General features: G+C 36.9%; 1 protein-coding gene across 4 annotated transcripts in view; it reads right to left on the bottom strand.

Moving 5' to 3' along the window:
- Nucleotides 1-17,344, bottom strand: part of RFWD3 (ring finger and WD repeat domain 3) — a 32,664-nt gene extending 15,320 nt beyond the window's left edge. For 2 of the 4 annotated variants that reach the window (XM_039881076.1, XM_039881077.1), the window contains exons 1-4: nt 17,120-17,344; nt 12,574-12,869; nt 7,984-8,186; nt 892-962 (exon numbers count right to left, since the gene is read on the bottom strand). In XM_039881076.1, the coding sequence (XP_039737010.1) occupies nt 892-962; nt 7,984-8,186; nt 12,574-12,869; nt 17,120-17,344 (795 nt within the window). Of the gene's footprint in view, nt 1-891; nt 963-7,983; nt 8,187-12,573; nt 13,001-17,119 lie in introns of all 4 variants that reach the window. The other 2 variants (XM_039881078.1, XM_039881079.1) reach the window with 1 other exon arrangement.
- Between the last annotated feature and the right edge of the window lie 2,768 nt (nt 17,345-20,112).

The following is a 20,112-nucleotide window of genomic DNA, read 5'->3' as shown; positions in this document are numbered from 1 at the left end:
TCAACGTCTGATAACACCAAGCACTGTTGAGGGTGAAAGAGAAATGGGAAGGCTTACATACTGTTGCTACAAGTAGAAAGTGGTACAAATTTTCCAGAGGACAATTTGGCATTATCAAAACTAAAATATCTAATATATCTTTCCTCTGACATAGCAATCTCTCTGCTAGGAATATATATCATAAATATAGTCACAAACATTTGCCAAGACATTTGTACAAGGATGGTCAGTGCAGCATGATTTGTATCAAGAAAAAAAAGAAAGAACAAGGAAAGAACTAAAAATTTATTTATGTGATGGAACAACATTATTAAACTACTAATAAAAATGAGGTTCAACTTTATGTACTTGAAATAGAAGGCTCTCCAAGATGTAATAAGTCAGGAAAAAAGAAACAAGTATAATATTATCCCTTTCGTGTAAATTTAAAAATAGAACATTTATACACATAAATTTATATGTATACAAAGTTTTTCTACAAGAAATAAAAACAGGGAAACCATACAGAAACATGCAAAAAGTAGATCAATGACATTTTGGGATCAGCAGAGTCCACAGCTAATATAAATAACTCTCATATTAAGGACAATATGTTATTTTAAAAAATAAAAACTGTTTATCACATAGCAATCATATTCATGAACTATGTTCATATCTAGTATTTTAATTAATACTTAGCCTTGTTAGGTAAGCAGGACAAATTAGCCTCATACTCCACATACCCCCTCACCCCACCTTTTTAAACCTAAAAGAAATCACACAAATGACTAACTTGGATAGGATCTACTCTGGACTTGCTGCCTACAAAGCCTGCAAGTTTTCAATTTTAGCCTGCAGTCTGCTTTTTAAATGAAAATCTGAATCGTTCATTTAAAACGATATTCATGTTACCTGCTTGGGGAGGGTCTCTCTTCCACCAATACATATAACTTCTTGCTCTGCCGAAATATCTGCTGGTTGCTCTGCCAAGTCGTTTCCAGAAATGATAGGATAAGCAACATACAAAAGAAGACATTAGTCAGGTATAGGAAGCTAGCAAGAGAGCCTGACTCACTCCCCATTTCTAATTGGTAATATTACTACTTTTATAGCAATCTCTTTTATGGGAACAACTTCCCCACTTAGCATCAGTGAATTTATTTTTTTCATTTGATATCTTCAAACATAAAAGTAGACAGAGCAGTATAATTAACCCATAGGTACCCACAGCCTCATTTCAAAAATAATATTTTGCAAATCTTGCTCCATCTAAGCCCCATTCCCACTGTTTTCTTTTGGAATACTTAATAACAAACCCTAAAATATTTCACTTGCAAAACTTTTATAATACTAACTGATAAGGATTTATTTTTACATAAACACTATTATCATACCTCATAAAATTAACAATTCTTTAATTCCATCTAATCCCAGGCACCCACTTAATATTCAAAATTTCCCAATTATTTTAAAGTTGCTCTGTATAGTGGATTTACTCCAATCAGGATCTAAACAAGGTCTGGACAATGAGCTTCACTGTTATATCTCTTAAGTCTTTTTCATTCTATAACGATTTTCCTTTACTCATTTTTATCCCCTCATCACTGATTTGTTGGGGGAGATCTGGTCATTTGTCTTATAAAAAGTCCTACATACTGGATTTGCCTGATTACTCCTTTGTGGTATTGCTCACTTATTTGTTCTATCACCTACATTTCCTATAAACTGGCAGTTAGAGCTATAAGCTTCAGTAAATTCAATTGTTTTTTGGAAAGAGGGGCAGCAAGAGACTCCTTAGATTGTGTACTTTAGATTGTTGCACATCAAAAGGCTCATAGGGGTTCAGGTGGTGTCTGTCTGACCCCTACAGCAAGTAGCCCCCAATCTTTTTGGCACCGAGGACTAGTGCTCCTATGAGAATCTAAGGCCTCATGATCTGAGGTGGAGCCGAAGCAGTGATGTTAGTGCTGGGGAGCGGCTGCAAATATAGATGAAGCTTCACTTGCTCACCCGCTGCTCACCTCCTGCTGTGTGGCCCCGTTCCTAACAGGCCACAGATCAGTACCAGTGTGAGGGGACACTTGCCCTTAGACTATTAATAATCAAGGAGGTGATTTTAAATTTTTAGTCATTTCTGAGGCTCAAATTGTCCCATCATAGGCCAGTGGGACCCATTCAAATGGGTTATTTAAAAAAAAAACTTTTACTGAAGTATAATATACATACAGAAAAACATATCCTAAGTATTCAGTTTAGAGAATTTTTACCAACTGAACTATAAACCAGAAACATCACCAACACCAAGAGTGCCCCTTATACCCTAATGTCTTCCTTATATCTTGGGGGGCAGAGTAGGAAGAGGGAAAGTGACCTCACCCCAACCAAAGGTAACCACCTTAATAAATTCTAACACCATCAATTGATTTTGCCTGTTTCTGTATATAAATAGCATCTCCGAATTACCTACTTTTTTGGTCTACTTTTGTTCTACATTGTTTATAAGATTCTTTTACATTAATATGTGGAGTTCATACATTTTCACTACTCAACAGTTTTTTATTGTATAAACATATAACGATTATATTTCCATTCTACCGCTGATGGGTATTCCAGTAGTTTTCAGTTTTTTGTTATTACAAACAATACTGTTACACTGTTGTACATGTCTTTGATGAATATATGTACTCATTTCTTTGTCTGACTACCTAATGTGAAATTGCTGAGCCATAGGTTACATATAGTGAGTTTATAAAGATACTACCCAAAATGTTTGTACCAATTTATACTCCCACTAGCAGTGTATAAGAGTCTGGTTGCTTTTCCAATACTTGATACTGTCATTTTTTAAAATTTTAGCTGTTGCATAGTATCAGTTACCCTCAGTTAAACTGAGGGTTTTTTAAATTATGTTGCGGTTAATAACATCACATAATTTTCAGGTGTACAAGATTATAATTCAACACCTGTGTACTATTTTGCGTTTCCTACCTGAAATCTTGTTTCCTTCCATTATCATATATTTGACCCTTTACCCACTTCACCCTCCTCCCAACCCTCTATCTCCTTTGGTGACCACCATTCTGTTGTACCTGTGAATTTATTTTTGTTTCGTCACTTTTTGTTTTATATTCCACATGAGTGAAATCATACAGCTTTTGCCCTTTTCCATCTGACTTATTTCACTTAACATAATACTCTCGATGCATCTTTGTTGCAAATGGCAGTATTTCACCTTTTTTAATGGCTGAGTAGTATCCCACGTGTATATATACCACATCTTTTTTTTATCCAATCATCCATCAATGGATAGTTATTTCCATGTCTTGGCTTCTGTAAATAATGCTGCAATGAACATATACAGGTATATATCTTTACAAATAAGTGTCTTCTAGGTAACTACCAAGAAGAGGAATTCATGGATCATATGGTAATTGTACTTAATTTTGTAAAACTGCCATATTGTTTTTACACAGTGGCTGCACTAATTTATATTACCACCAACAGTATACAAAGGTTCTCTTTTCTTCACATCCTCTCGAGCACTTATTTCTTATCTTTTTGATAACAGTTACTTCTAACAAGTGTGAGGTAGTATCTCATTATAGTTTTTACATTTCCCTAATTACTAGTGATGTTGAACATCTTTTCATGTCTGTTTTGGCCATCTGTATGTCTTCCTTGGGAAAATGTCTATTCAGGTTGTCTGCCCATTTTTTAACCAGTTTGTTCTTTTGTTGAGATGTATGAGTTCTTTATATATTTTGGATAGCAGCCCCTATCAGAGCTTGTTTGCAAATATCTTCTCTCATTTGGTTAGTTGCATTTTTGTTTTGTTGGTTTATTTTGCTTTGCAGAAGCTTTTTAGTTTGATGTAGTCCAATTCGTTTATTTTTATTTCCTTAATCTTTGGGGTAAAATTCACAAAAACCCCACTAAGACCAAGATCCATAAGTTTTTATGGCGACATTTTCTTCTCTATATTTTACTGTTTCAGGTCTTATATTCAAGTCTTTAACCTATTCTGAGTTAATTTTTGTGTATGGTATAAGATAGCAGTCTAGTTTCTTCTTTTTGCATGTGGCTATACAATTTTCCCAAAACGATTTATTGAACAGACTTCCCTTTCTCCATTGTATATTCTTGGTTCCTTTGTTGAAAATTAGTTGTCTATATATCTGTGGGTTTAGTTCCGGGCTCTCAATTCTGTCCCTTTAGTCTGTCGGTTTTTCTGCCAATACCATACTGTTTTGATTACTGTAGCTTTGTAGTATAACTTGAAGTTAGGGTGTGTGATGCCTCCTGGTTTGTTTTTTCCCTCAGGTAAACTTTAGCTATTTAGGTTCTTTTATGGTTCCATACAAATGGATTTTTTTGTTCTATGAAACATGCCACTGCGTTAAACATGTAGATTGCTTTAGGTAATATGAACATTTTAACAATGCAGTTTTTCGATTGAACATGGAAAATCTATTTGTCTTCTTCAATTTCTTTCAACAATGTCTTATAGTTTTCAGTATACAGGTCCTTCGCCTCCTTTGTTGAGTTTATTCATAGGTATTTTATTCTTTTTGGTGCAATTCTAAATGGGATTGTTTTCATTTCTCTTTGTGACATTTTGTTGTTAGTATGTAAAAATGCAAGAGATTTTTGTATATTGATTTTATATCCTGCAACTTATTTTATTATTTTGAATAGTTTTTTGGTAGTCTTTAGTGTTTTCTATATATAGAATCATGTCATCTACAAATAGCAAGATAGTGAGTTTTACTTTTTCCTTCTCAATTTGGATGACTTTTATTCTTTTTCTTGCCTAACTGTTCTGGCTAGGACGTCCAATACTATGCTGAATAACAGTGGCAAGAGTGGGCGGGCATTCTTGTCTTATTCCTGACCTTAGAGGAAAAGCTTTCAGTTTTTCGCTATTCAGTATGTTAGCTGAGGGTATGTGTCATACATGGCCTTTATTATGTCAAGATACTTTCCTTCTAAACCCGTTTTATTGAGTGTCTTTATCATAAATGGATGTTGTATCTTGTCAAATGCTTTTTCTGCATCTATCAAGGTAATGATTTTTATATTTTGTTAATTGGTATATCACATTGATCTGTGGATGTTGAACCTGCCTTGCATCCCTGAAATGAATCCTACTTGATCATGATGTGTGATCCTTTTATTATTATTATATTTGATTTGCTAGTATTTTGTTTAGGATTTCTACATCTACGTTCATCAAAAAGATTGGCCTGTAATTTTTTTGTGTATGTGTCCTTGCCTGGTTTTGGTATTAGGGTAATGTTGGCTCACACTGTGGTTTTAATCTATATTTCTCTGATGACCAATGAAGTCTTTTTATATATTTACCACTGGCCATTTGGTTGTCCTCTTTTAGAAGTATCTTTCAATTTTTCTGTTAGGCTGTAGTATTAACATAGCCTAGATATAAGTCTTTTTTCAGATATATGTATTATGAACATCTTCTCCAGTCACTGGGTTGCCATTTCACTCTCTTAAAGATCTCTGAGTTCTAAATTAAAATTCACCTGTTTTATAATTGATTTGTTGGAGAAATCTGGTCATTTGTCCTGTGAAATGTCTCATAGACTGGATTTAACTGTTTCCTCGTATTGTTTATGTTTTATTTACAATAAATTTTAGAGTTGTTAAACCATCATCACATCCAATTTTAAAACAATTCCATCACTCCCAAAAAATCCTACATGCCAATTTAGAATCATTTCCCATTTGCACCAGCAGCCCTAGAGTTTGTCTCTACAGATCTGCCTTGTCTGGACATTTTATCTAAGTGGTATCAAAGTATTTAGGCTGGTTTACTGTCATAAAAAAATGTTTTTAAAGTTTGTATGTAATTTTCTTGGATTGCTTCAATTTTGAAGTACTCCTTACAATGAGTTTTATCACGTATGTACTCTTCTATTACTAAAATGATTTTATTTTTTAAACTAGGTCTCTGATCCACTTATTATATCCTGGTTTATAGTATGAGGAATGAATCCAGTTTTATTGTTTTCCAGTTAGCTACCCACTTTTAACAACAATAATAATTTAAAAGTTGCTTTTCCACACTGATTTGAGATATTCCCTTCACAAATCTAGATTTTCATATATATTTGCGTCTTTTTCTATATATTTCAAATGTCCTACATTTTTTATATTTGGATGATTGCATCTTTGAGATATTGTTTCCCTTGTTCCTCTACTTCCTGTAAACTGTACAAACTAGAGCCTTACATTTTTTTTTTTTTTTTTTTTGGATAAAAACACTTCTGAAGCGAATATTTCTGACAGCAGTGACATCAAGAGGCACATAAGTCTGATTGAGCCTGGTCCTCTAACCAAAAAAAAAAAGCAACCTACCAACCTTTCAACTTAATGAATTTAGGATTCACTGATGATCTTTGCCTAGAAAGATCATTTCATTATGAGTCACAAAATGATGATTTTTTTCCTATTATTCCTGCTTCATTATTAGCTGGAATTTTTCTATTTAAAAATTTTCCTTGGGGATGGGTGGGAAGGATGAATAGGCAGGCAGAACACAGAGAATTTTTAGGGCAGTGAAAAAACTCTGTATATTATATTGATACTATGTCATTATACATTTGTCCAAATCCATAGAATGTGTAATACTGAGAGTAAACTATGGACTTTGGATGATTATGGTATGTAACAAATGCACCATTTCTGGTGAGTGATGCTGATAATGGAGAGGCAATGCATGTGTGGGGGCCAAGAGTATATGGGAAACCTCTGCACCTTCTCAATTTTGCTGTTAACCTTAAACCAGTGGTCCCCAACCTTTTTGGCACCAAGGACCGGTACTCTTATGAGAATCTAATGCCTGATGACCTGAGGTGGAGCTGAGGTAGTAATGCTAACGTTGGAGAGTGGCTGCAAATACAGATGAAGCTTTGCTTGCTTGCCCACCACTCACCTCCTGCTGTGCGGCCTGGTTCCTAACAGGCCACGGACCAGTACTGGGACTGTCATACTAGGACTTAAAAATGAAAAGGAATGTAAAATGTCATTACAAAGTACTGGTCCATGGCCTGGGGATGGAGGACTCCTGCTTTAAACTAGTCTAAAAAAAAAAGTCCTAACCCCTAAACTTCTTTCATCAATTACCTGGTTTTTCTGAATGTAGTTCACATAGGAAAGGCAAGATAAACTCTTAATCCTTTATTTACCAGCTTTTGGAGAAATAAGTTGGGGCTCTAATAACTTAGGATGATTGACAAAAGAGGTTTCTAAAAAATACATAATTATGAATTTATAGATTTTCACAGATTAGATGTATTTCAACTTATTTCAACCCAGAATCCAAGATTACATTCATTATTCTTTTGATGCTCAAACTGTCCCATCTTAGGCCACTAAGAGCCCCCACAAGGTTGCTCCTGTGCCTACTGATATAACTCTGTGAGATTTAGATGGTTTCCCTGCTTTCTAGCATAATAAAATATCTTAATCTCATAGTTTATATTTCATATCGCAGATGTGGAAAGCTATCTCTCCAAAAAGCCCTGTTTCTGTTTAGTGTGGAAAAGTTCACAATCTGGGGTATCGGAGGGTTTTTAATGTAAGGACATATGCTTTAGGGATCACTGCTAAATAAAGTTCCATTTGCACTATATATAATATCATACTAGGACTTAAAAAGCAGGAAGACTAGACAGGGTGCTGAATTTATGAAGCTTTTCTTTTAAAAAAAAATCTACTTCCTTCTCAGAAGTCTAAGAAAATGAAAGGGAATGTAAAATGTCATTACAAAGTAAGGGACTTACTGGGTCGCAAATCATATTAAATTGCAAGTCAGATCAAATTCTATGTGATTATGGCCAGTTACAGTTGTACAATTAAGCAAGAATATATATCACTGGGGAGGAAGGGCAGAGTATCGAAACACATATCTAGAGTTTCTAGCCTTCTGGAGTCTAAGCTTTCTAGATGTTAGTCTGTGAATCCAAATCTGAATAAAACACTTACCTTCTAAAACGACAACTCCAGGTTCCTCCGCCTGGACGACCACCTCTTCATACTCTATGGAACTGTCACTGTCAGAATCGGAATTACTTGATACTTCCAAGTCTTCAGAAACAGGATTGCTAGCCCCTGAATCATGAGAAGTGGTTGGCAAATGAGGCTGGGTCCTGCTCACTTGAAAGTAAGCATCCAATGGTGTTCTGGACCTATGTATGCAGAAAGACAACAGAATTATACTACAATGGACCATCATCACAAGAATAAACCATAGTAATTTGAAGATAAATGCTAGTCATTTAAATCTATCTCCAGGCCATTAAATGATGCCTTTGAACATTGAAACAGGAATAACAGATTTAGGCAGATGCTGGCTTGTCTAGATACTCTCTTTTCCACTCCATTATTATATTAGCCCACACTGGATCTTGATTCTTCTGCTAAAACCTAATTCTACTTCACTGGCCTTTGGCCATGTGTCAATATCTTTTAAAGGACACGACTCAGCAATTTGTCTGCTGGTATTAAGGGGTTGAAAAGAGAGTGGGTGAAAAGAAAAAGGGCCCTGTTGATCAAATATGGTCTCATGGGATTCTGCTGCTGCAGTGAGGGGTACAGTATGAAGTCTGGCTTTAGCCATCATTATTTCACCTCATATTTTAAGACAGTTCTTTTCAAGTTTAAGTAATATCATCAGGTTAAGGTTAAAAATACAGTATGGTATCAAACAAGAACTCAAGATGAGGAGAGCTGGGAGCTGACTTAAAACTCCAATCCATTCTAGCTGGCTAAGTTTTAACCATAACCATTACTAAACCTCAGTTTCCTTCACTTCCAAGATAACAAACCATACTCTACTTAAAGCACAGAATTAATAACATTCAATATTAAAAACTAAAAAGTTGTTTTGAACTTCAGAATATACTACTGAGCTAACAATCACAAAGTATTACTGAAAGGTAACCTATTTTAAGTTCTAATAACTGTTTTTTATGACATTAAGTTATATTTTTACCCAGAAACATTGATAGAGACTGCTTACACAGAAAAACTTTGATTTCTCATAGGCTGGCTAAAATTTATGGCAAACTAGGGCTTTCTATTAAAAAATGGGTGATTCAATGGAACAAAATAAACATTATTTGGTATCCAATTCAATAGAGATTTGCCCTTGTAAAAAAAAAAAATATGACTTGAAATGAGAAGAAGCAGTTTTGATCTTTTCTGATTCACAATTTAATAGTGTACAATTCAGTGGTTTTTAGCATAACCACAAGGTTACAACCATGACCACTGCCTTATTACAAAACATTTCACCACACTTAAAATAAACTCTGTACCCATAAGCAATCCCTCCTTCTCTCCTTCCCTCAGCCCCTGGGAACCACGAATTTACTGTCTGTCTCTATGGATTTGCCTATTCTGGACATTTTATAAATGGAATCGTACAATATGCAGCCTTTGCGGTTTGGCTTTTTTCACAACTTGATATATACAAGTATATGTCATCTGCAAATAGCTAGTTTTATTTCTCCCTTTCTAACTGAAATGCCTTTCTTTTTCTTGCCTAACTGCCCTGGCTAGAGCCTCCAGTACAATGGTGAAGAAAAGTGGCAAAAGCAGACATCCTTGTCTTGTTGCTGATCTTAGGAGTAAAGCTTTCAGTCTGTCTGTTTAGTATGTTAGCTGTGAGTTTTTCATTGATGTCCTTTATCAAGTTGAAGAAGTTCCTAACCATTCCTACTTTGAGTTTTTGTTGTTTTTTATCATGATCGTTATTCTGATCTTTTTCTACATGTTGAATCAACCTTACTTTCCTAGAACAAATCCTACTTGGTTATAATGTGTGATACTTTTTGTATGTTGTTGGACTTGGTTTGCTAGTATTTATTTGAGTATTCTTGCATCTATGTTCATAAAGGTCTATATAATTTTCTTGTGATATCTTTGTATGGTTTTGGTAGTGATCAGTTAGGAAGTGCTCCCTCCACTACCATTTCTTTTAGCAGAGTTTATGAAATACTGGTGTTATTTGTCTTTAAATGTTTGGTAGAATTCACCAGGGAAGCCATCTAGTTCTGGAATCTTCTTTGTGGGAATTTTTTTTTTAAATTACTGATTCTGTTACTGGTTTATTCAAATTTTCTTTTCTTGAGAGTGTTAATAGCTTATATCTTTTTAAAAATGTGTCAGTTCACCTATGTTATCTAATTTCTTGGTATAAAAATGTTTCCAGTAGTCCCTTATAACATTGCTTTCTTCTGTAAGGTTGATAGTAATATTCCTTCTTTCATTCCCGATTTTAATACTTTGAGTCTTCTATTTCTTGGTCAGTCTAACTAGAAGTAAAAGATTTAGGGACTGACTTTCCTTTTTTTCTTGAATCACTCATTAATATTGCTTTTATATAGCAAAATAGGCATTTCCAAATTCAAGTCGGGACATAGGAAAGGAGAACTGTGAAGAGTAACAGAGGGCAGTGCTAGGGAGTACGACCTTAAAATCCAAGAAATCTTCTTCTTTCCCTAAATTTTCTGGTAATGATAATTACTCTTACCATTTCTGAATTGAATAATAGTATGTTAGCCCTTTGCTTAACCTCGTAGTCCTAGATTCCATAAACGCCATAAGAACAGGTATCCTGATCTGTCTTATCTACTCACTGATGTATCTCCATGTCAAAGCTGAGTCTCTCACATAGTGGAGTGTTATAAATATTCTGAGGCAAAAGCTGCTGACCTTGACCCAGGCTCTCAACACCTGGCCTACTGATAGTCAGGTGAGTAAATGCCAAACACCATAATGAAAATTCATAAAGAAATTCAGAAGATATAAACAATTGGTCCTGGAAAAGCTCACGTTTTTATGTAAATTTAGTGTGGAATTTGCTTACAACACAATATTTAGGGGAAAAAAAGTTCTAATGTCACATTTATCTGGCTCCAGAATCCATGTTCCGTAAACTGAACTACACAGTCCCTGGCCTTTTCAGTTAATTCCCTTTGTGGAGACAAACAGCTTGACTGACATCTTTCAACATCTAAATTCTATAATCTGGGCACAGATTCTATACACATCAGGCCATTTTCTGATTACTGTTTAGCTTCTGTGTATAAATATCTTCTGGGAGAATCATACTGACCATGCCAACAAAACAATTTGGTCTCATTAGCATTTCCATTTCTCTCTGTAAATCGGCATTTGGTTTATAAGTATCACTCTCCTGGGAGTTTATTAATACAAGAAAGTGTCCCCCACCAAAAGCAATCAACTCTGCCCTCACCCCACCCCCAAGTGAGTATATGAAAAACCAACGCTGAGGACTACTGAGAGGCCTCTTAGCAGCAGCCAGTTCCTGGGAACACCACTCTCAACTCTCAGCCCACTTACTCACTTTGACAGGGTCCCCAAATCGTACAAGGTACCTATGAAATCTTATTTTGCCTTCATAATTCGAGGGAATGACACCTTACAGTAACAGAGTAATAAGCATTTGCGACTCTTGTCAACACAGAACTAGGAAGCAATCATCCTTGATGGGTCACATCCAGAAGTGATCAGTCACAACAGAGACTGGAGTGACAGTTACAGCAGTCCTTACTAATCAGAAAGATCTGTGGAAAAGAATACTGAATCTACAATCCGAAGGCACAATCCCAATTCCAGAGTTACTTCAGTCAAATCACAAATTATCCCATCGCCTTCATTTGTAAAACATAGGTAATAGTTGGCCTAGCTATTGCTTTTTAGTATCGTCTCATTACTCTCATAGTGTTAAGATAATAAATGGATCTGACTGAAGTTTCCTCTATTTGCCTGTGTAGAAAAAGAAGCAGATCCAGGTTCCAATACCAGCTCTCCTTCTTCCATGCTGTAGCTATGAGATCCTCAACAAAACACTCAGGGTCCAGAAAATAGAGGTTGAATGCAACCTCTTTAAATGTGAAAATATTTAAAAGGCCAAATGTGAAATACAGTATTTCAAATAACGTAGGAAGAAGTTGAAAACAGACAAGACATAGACAACTGTTATTCTTTATAATAACCCTGTCCATACTCGACAGCTAAATCCTTTAAGAGGTAAGTTCAAAAACAATGAAAGAAAATTATTTTCAATGCTTCAACACATTTTCAGGTACAGAGGGCTGGAATGCTTACCACTTTCACTAAATTAATTTAAATTCTACTTTTCACACGGATTCCCTAAATCCAGCCTGCACCACTATGTAGCGTGTCAATGAAATATGGATCTTGGATGAGTGGAGTGAACTTGTAAATTATGAAATACTTTTTTGTTATACAAGATGTAAATGATATAAAGAAAAGCCAGCCTCTACAGAAACCAATACCAACAAATTAACCACCTAATTTTCAAAGCATGTAAGTATAACTTATGTCTTCAATTACTCTGTGAAGTAAATAAGGCAAGCATTTTTATTTTCATCTGATTTGTGAGAAAATGGGGGTTCAGAAAGGTTACCTGATTTGCCAAAAGACAAAATGCCTATCATTGACAGCACTGGGGGTATGACCAGAGCCTGAGGTACATAATTCCCAATGTAGCGCTAATTCCACAATTCATACTTTATTATTCACCTGGCATTGTCTGTCCTCTGAGATCCTCCAGCTCTTCCCCTACGTGAAGCAAAACCTCTGCTTCTCCTGGCTCTCACTGGCCCCACGTTGTGGTCTGTACGTGGTCTCAGGAATTCCAGCATGCCATGAAGTCTCTGGAGCCCATTGAAGAAGCTGCTCATTGAATCCAATGAAGCCACTCGGATGAGGCGGTTAGCACCAGATCCCTGCCTGTGCTCCTCTGAAGCTCCTGGATTGATGTTCTCCACATTCTCTTCTCCCAAGAGCTCCACTTCCTGTGTTAGGTCAATGGACACCTGAGGAGGAGCAGGCTGCAATAAGTTCGGTCCCCTTTGGCTGTTGACCACGTCAGCAGGAGCAGACTGTTGTGCAGCATGATGATCTAACTGCACCTGAAGATCATAGTCCATTGTTTCGTGAGCCATCACTGAGGAAGCAATATTTGTAAAGTATTGGTAAAATAAATAAAAAATGTCATTTAGCTGATATATCTACTCTTTTAGAATTTCTATGTAAGATCATTCTTGGCAAAACTGAGGAGCTTGAAGAGAAGATTTTAGTTACTTATTTTTAAGTCAGAAGTGTTTTGGTAATCATCTACTTTTTTCTCTATAACAAGCACTTATAACCAGTTGTCCGGTTTGTCCTTTGAAAACATGAAGTCAGGTGACCATAATACTATCTTCTAAAACAGACTAAAGTACTGGTTTGAAAGGAATCTCCCAGACTTCTTGCAGTTCTTTGTCATGACCTGAATAAATGGACATTTACTGAAACAATACCTATAATGCTATATTTAATTTCAGCAAACAATTTTCTTTCATGGCATCAAATTACAGAGGATAAACAAAGAAACTTTCAAAATTAATTCAATTACTAACTTAAAATAGAAATTTACCTAATTTGTCCAAAAAAGGCTGAGCAACTTTTATTTACCCTATCCATTTCATTGTTTCCTACCTAATTCCCTTTGTTAGGTCCATTTAACAAATATTTATTATGCACCTGTAGGGTATGTAGTCAGATACCCTACGGACGTGAAGATGGGTAAGACCCTGAACAGAGTTTACATTCTAGCAAATGAGAAAACAAATAAATGTGAAAATTATACATTATGATATTTGGTTTTGGTAATAGAAGTCAAGAAGCACCACTTTAGACTCAACAGCCAGGGAAGGCCTCTTGGAAAGAATGCAATTGAGCCAAGGAGTAAAGGATTAAAAAAATCTGGCCATATGAAAAGCCAAGAGTTTCAGAAGAAAATCAATGGACAAGTCTCTGGTGAGCATGGATTTGGTGCATTTGAGAAACCAGGCTGCTCAGTGTAATGAGTATAGTAAGGGAGATCGAACAGTATGGAATGGGGGTGAGGCAGGGCACTATCATCACTGAAGGCTTCAGTAAGGAATTTCTTCAGTGTTGGGAATGGACTATAGGGGAACAAGAGTGCAAGCCAGGTGACTGATTTATAGGCTACTGTGGGAGTGTAAACTAGTAGTCAAAGGCTTGGACAAGAGTGGCAGTAGTAAAGATGGAAAGGAACAGAAAGCTTTAAGAATCCTCAGCATAGACACGTTACTTAAAATCAAGGGTGAGATTAAATTACTTAAGAAGGAATACGGACAGAGAAAAGAAGCCAAGAACTAACACTGGAGACACTAAGGTTAAAAAGACAATAGTTACAGGAAAAGAACCCAGAAACAAGACTATGAGGTATAAGGAAACCTGGGAAAATGTGATGTCTTGAAAGAATGTTTCAAGGAAGGAATGGTCAAGTGTTTCAAGTGCTACTGAGGGTGAAGAATGGTCACTAGATTTAGCCACGTAGAGGTAACAGATAACCTACAAAAGAGCAGTTACCCCAAAGTGATGGGGTCAGAGGCCAGATTAGGCAGAGTAAATGGAGGGAATTCCAAGAAACACGGAGGATGAAATGCATATATTTTTCTCTCTAGTCACTCCTGAGAACTCATAAATATAACTCAAAAAGAAACAGGATATGAGATATATAAATCAGTTTTTTGGACTGATAACTGGTAACTACAGAGCTGAAAAGGTGAAACTCAAGTACCTGCAAAAGGGGGAATTTTGTGCTCTTGAGAAGCTGATTCCCACTGAGGGGACTGTAGAAACCAGGTACCATAGAAGATAGTGTTGAAAGATGGAGCTGAAAGAGTTGGTTGGTTAAAAGTCTGTAAAAGTAGTTAGCGGGTCTCCTCGTCAAACAAACAAACAAAAATCGCTTCAACCTATTTTGTAGAAAACTGGACGTTTAAACCAGACAGCCTTAAGACCAGGATGGGAGAGCAGCACAGCAGTGAAAATGAGTTAAGTGAAAGTCTACAAACAGAACAGTGTGACTAACTTCCAATCTTTCTTCCCAGCTTTTTCCTCTGCACAAATCAGGACACAACACTCTGGTTTAGATACATTTTTTCTTTTGTACTCCAAGGCAAGAGATTAGAGGATTGTTCTCTAGAGAAAACTAGCTTAAGAAAAGAGATCTACAAATAATGACAGTTGTGAATCCTCCAAGAGAATGTCTGGGTCTCTGCCTATAAAGCCCACTGGTTGATAAGGTTCAGCCATTCACACAGAGCTTCCTATCAGCTTTCTGGAGGTCTCTCCTTAAAATAAATAGCCAAGGATGAACTGACTTTTGAGGAAAGCCTCCAATATGAGAGAGACCAAAGCAAATAAACAGAAGAAACTTGGAAGGAAGGAAGACAATGCAAGAAACAAAACAAACAAAAAATTCCAAACTTACAAGAAAAGAATGCTAGGAGGAAAAAAGACAAATCAAAAGAGTGCTCTTGGTAATGAAAAATAACAACCAAAATATAAGATTTAATAGGAGTGGAAGATAAAGTAGAGGAATTCTTCCAGAAATTAGAAAAGTCAACGAACTGAGACAATAATAAAATTAAAAGGTCAAGCCAGAATATCTGATTAACTGAAGTACCAGAAAGAACTCAAAAAATGGAAGAGAACAAGTAAAGCAAAACCTCTGGTCAAGATGGACCCATATGCTTTCTTTCAACTAGGAACCCCAATACAGTAAATTTTCCTCATAAATTATATCCAGTAGAAAAAAAAAGGCAGGTTGCAAATAAATCCACCATAATTCCATTTTTAGGACACTTAAAAATATTCAAAGCAATACTGTCTGGACTTACAATACCAAACTCAGAAGAGAAAGGATGCAAGACAAGAGTACACATGAGGCTTCAACTATAAATACATAGATATATATTTTTTTCCTTCTTAAAGGTAAAGGCCAACATTTGTTAGATCTGGATGGTGACTGTACAGGTCTTTTAAAAATTATTCTCTGTACTTTTCAGTATGGTTAAATATTTAAAAATGAAATTTCTCCTCATCATATGCCACTTTTGATTAGAGTAACCAGTTATGATTAGAACAAGAAGGGAGAGACCCAAATCTATCGGCTTCATCACTTTATCTTCCACAGCACCAAGTACACAGCAGATGTTAAATATCTAGTGAATTACCCATCATATACCTAAAAAAGGAAACAAAACTATAAAACATAACAACAAAACCCAACAACTAAGAATATATCAGCATCTGATATATAAAACATTCTCATTTCAGCAAAGTTCTATGAAACGGCGTCGCTGTTCTGGAGCAAAACTTGAGAAAATGATCTCTCCAGCCCTTGGGGTAACCAGGGGTGGCTAGAAAAAAAGATCGACGGCTGGTCACCCCAAGCCTTGAGCGGCCTTGTCCTTGACCTCAGCATGTCACACAAATGTTATTTTCTGTGTGTTCCAGGAGAGCCGGAGCTTAAAATGTGAACCTTCCACTTGTCATCCATCTTAGCAAGATTTGTTACTCAGATTTCAATCGACGTCCACAACTATCCGGACCCCAATAAACAAGATAAGAGGCGACACCGGGAATCAGTTCAAATCGCTGCTGTCACATACTACAGGCCTTAGGCAGGTTTCCTAGCCTCTCTGTTCAACTAGTTCTTCGGTAAAATGGGGATAGTATATAGGTCGCAGTGTTGCTGTGAGATAAAGTTGGATAAAGCTAAAAATTATGTTCTTAAAAAAGACAAAAAATAAAAAGTTGGGTTCTTCAGTTAACTTGAAAGTGATGCAAACAACGGGCGCTCAAGGAGTGCAACTGTTCGTAAACTAAGAGTCTGAAGCTCAGCTCCTGAGAGAGTGGCTGGGGAACCTCTGACTCCGGCCCTCAGACTCCGGCCAACAGCGAACTCGCCATGGAACTCGCCAGCTTCCGGAATCGCCCGAAGTTTCTGCCTTCCCCGTGCCCCACTCCGACTTCGGGCGTTCTCTCTCAGCAACCCCGAAAGAGCCGGAGTTCTGGCGCCTCAGCCCCGACGATCGGGGCAGCCCAGGTCCGCCGAACCTCCTCAGGCCGTGGGGTTCCATGCCCGCCCGCGGCCCACCTCGTGCGCGTCCCCAGGCCCCGTGTCCACACAATCAAGCCCAAGAAGTTACCCCAGAGCCAGAGGCCCCAGGACCGAAGCCTAGGGAGAGGGAAGAGCGCTCCTCACCTGAAGCTGGAAGGACGAAGTCGGGCTCGCGAGGCCGCCGCAGTAACGGCCGTTTCTTCCGCGGAACTCGCGCCTTGCTAGGGACAACCACCCACCTCCCCTGAGCCGCGGGCGCGACCTGCTTCTATTGGGCAGCAGTCTCAGCCGTCGACCAATACCCTCTCTTCTTCTTCCTTTGGTCGTCGCTGGCTGAAAGAGCGGCACTCTCATTGGCTGGTGCTTCATAAACTGACTAGGCGGGATCACGCGCGAGGAGGCCTCGTACGATTGGTAAAAACCTACGTCCGTCAGTAAAAACCTACGCCGTGTTCAGCCCCGGAAAAGAAAAGCGGAAAAGTAATTTACCGCTGTTGATTTGAGCTTTCTGGGGGAAGAAAGCTGTAAGGAAGATGTCTCGGTACATTTTCAAAGATGATGAAAATCTTAAAACTGTGGCTCTTGCTGCTTCTAACTCTTTAGTAAAAGATATCTTTAGCCAAAGGCTGGTAGCTAATCCAATAATTCCCAAATAGTGCCCCCTGGAAACCGGAACCTGTTAAGAGGCACGGAACAATCCCTTTGGGATGGGGGTTGAAGAGCTCACGAAAAAGAATTTGCCTGCACGATCTCTTCAATCCCAGACCATTGCAGTAAATTGTCTGCTACTAAACTATCGTCACATCACTTAAGAGCAAACAATTTTCAAGCATCTCCCCCCTTTCCCCCAAAGAGGCATTCTCACTTTTCAGGAGGAAGACCTAAAAATCTGAACCTCAGGCACAGGCTGCACGTTGCCAAAATTTGATTTACTCAGCTGCCAATTTTCAGTGGAATTGATAGCAGAGGAGAGCATAGACAATCGGAAATCATAGATAATCCAAATGCTGTCTTTTCAATATTTTTTTCCTCCAAAACCAGCGTTAGCATTTGTATGTGTGGGTTTTTTTCCCCTTTCCTGCCATCTAAGGAAGCTACTGCCTAGATACAGCATGGCTAATATAAGTAGAAAGGAATTTTCTAACATGTTTTGGAGTAGAATGAAAAACATTTTAAACGATTCTCACTTAGGTAAGTATACATGTTCAATGTAGAAAAATTGGAAATTTTAAAAATTAGAAAATTAAAGAGGCAAAAAAGAAAAATTGTCTCTATCCAGAGAAGTCATTATTAACTTTGTTTAAAATCTTCACCTATCTGGATATGTTATTTAGGTATAGATGGGATAGTGTTTTAGTCTTAAAATATATCTCGAGTTGCTTTTCATGTTAATGGATAGATAGATATGTTGTCAAATACTGAATATTCTTAGAAAAAATTTAAATTAAAAAATTGGTAATATACCACATGTTAAAAGAAATTTGGACAACACAAAAGGCTGCTTACTGAAGGGTATACAGAATGTTTCTAAATGGTTTTAAAAGTGTATTCATTCACTATCCACCTAATAGCCATGTTTACTAGCAAGGAGAGAAAGAAAATTAACAAAGCCAGAACTGTGTAGTCTAGTCTCCAACTTCCAAATGTTAAATATAGTTTAGAGGGAAAGGTGTTGGCTGTGTTGTATTTTAGGAGTGAATTCCCAACTCTGGGTGATTACTTAAATACCAGCCTCTCTATTGGCTTGTGGATCCTGAGAAGATTCACTTGATGTGAATCCCGAGAAGGAATTTATCTGCTGAAATGGGATCCCAAGGTCAACCGAGGGCCCAAGCTTTATAAATAATAGAGCCTAACAGCCATTTGCTACACAGGGCCTTCTCACTTACTCTGTATACCTGGAAGAGCTTTCTGCACTATGCCTTCTGAGTCTACTGTTAAAGATAAGTTCCTGAGACCTGCCCATCCAATCAGAACTGCTCCATTATGACCAATGAGGAGTGTGAGTAGTGATTATAAAGGAGCATGAGGAAACTTTGGGAGTCAGTGGATATGTTCATTATCTTGACTGCGGTGGTATATACAAACATCAGAACTTAGCCGTTGCACACTTTAAATGTGTGTAGTTTTTATTGTGAAAATTATAACTCAAAAATGCTGTTAAAAATCAGAATTGTGGGACAAGAGTGAGCAGAGGGATTGATTGTATGAGCATAAGAGAACTATCTGGTATGATGATAGTATTCATTAACTTGGTGGGGTTTGGATTACTCATTGAATGATATATTTAAGATTTATGTATTTCACAACATAGAAATGTTACCTGCCCATCCTCCCCCCAAGACCACTTTTAAACATATTAAACTGCAGTTTAATATAAATGCTGAAGTGTAAAGGAATGAAATGTACTAATATCTGAAATTTTCTTTTAAAGTAATTTAAATGTATAAAAGTTTAGGATGGATTACTGGGTAGAAAGTCATGGATAGATGGATAAGTATGTGATAACAGTACATCATTAGTTGTAGAATTTAGATAGTGGGTATGTAGGTATTCAGAGTATAATTCTACTGACTTATATGCAGAGTTTGTATTTAGTTCAGTAAGAGGAAGGATTGAACAGAGTTTGTTCAGTTACTACTGCTCTGTAACAAACCATCACAAAACTTAGATTCTATGTTTGAAAATTTTTATAAATGTTGGGGGAAAAATTAAGTACACGGCTTTGGAAGATAGTTTATGCAGTGAGGGGCCCTGAAGATTAAGCTTTATTAGTTTCACAGTAAATCTACCTCTGCCTATAGGTCAACCAGAGTGTGGATAATTAATCTACAAAGGACGTAAAGAGAACAAAGGACTTTAAAGATGAAAATAGAAGTTAATGAAAAGCTCTAGAAAAGGTTCATTTTAAAAGCTCAACCTGTCCATGTTTATTCTACATTTTTTTATTATAAAGGAAAACATGTTCTAGGTTTAAAAAAAAAAATAAGTCAAAGATAAAAAGAATATAAATCAGCCATAATTTTATTCTCCAGAAATGATTACTAGAATATAAAATATAAATGTATTTTATTGTTGTCTCCTCAGTGATTGGAACAATGCCTAGCACATTTGCTGATGATTTGGGATGAATTCTG

Source organism: Pteropus medius, unplaced genomic scaffold (genome assembly GCF_902729225.1).
Source record: "Pteropus medius unplaced genomic scaffold, Ma_sr-lr_union100, whole genome shotgun sequence".
In the NCBI taxonomy this organism is placed as follows: Eukaryota; Metazoa; Chordata; class Mammalia; order Chiroptera; family Pteropodidae; genus Pteropus; species Pteropus medius.
The sequence above is the reverse complement of the archived record's forward strand: the minus strand, read 5'-3'. Positions and strand labels throughout refer to the sequence as shown.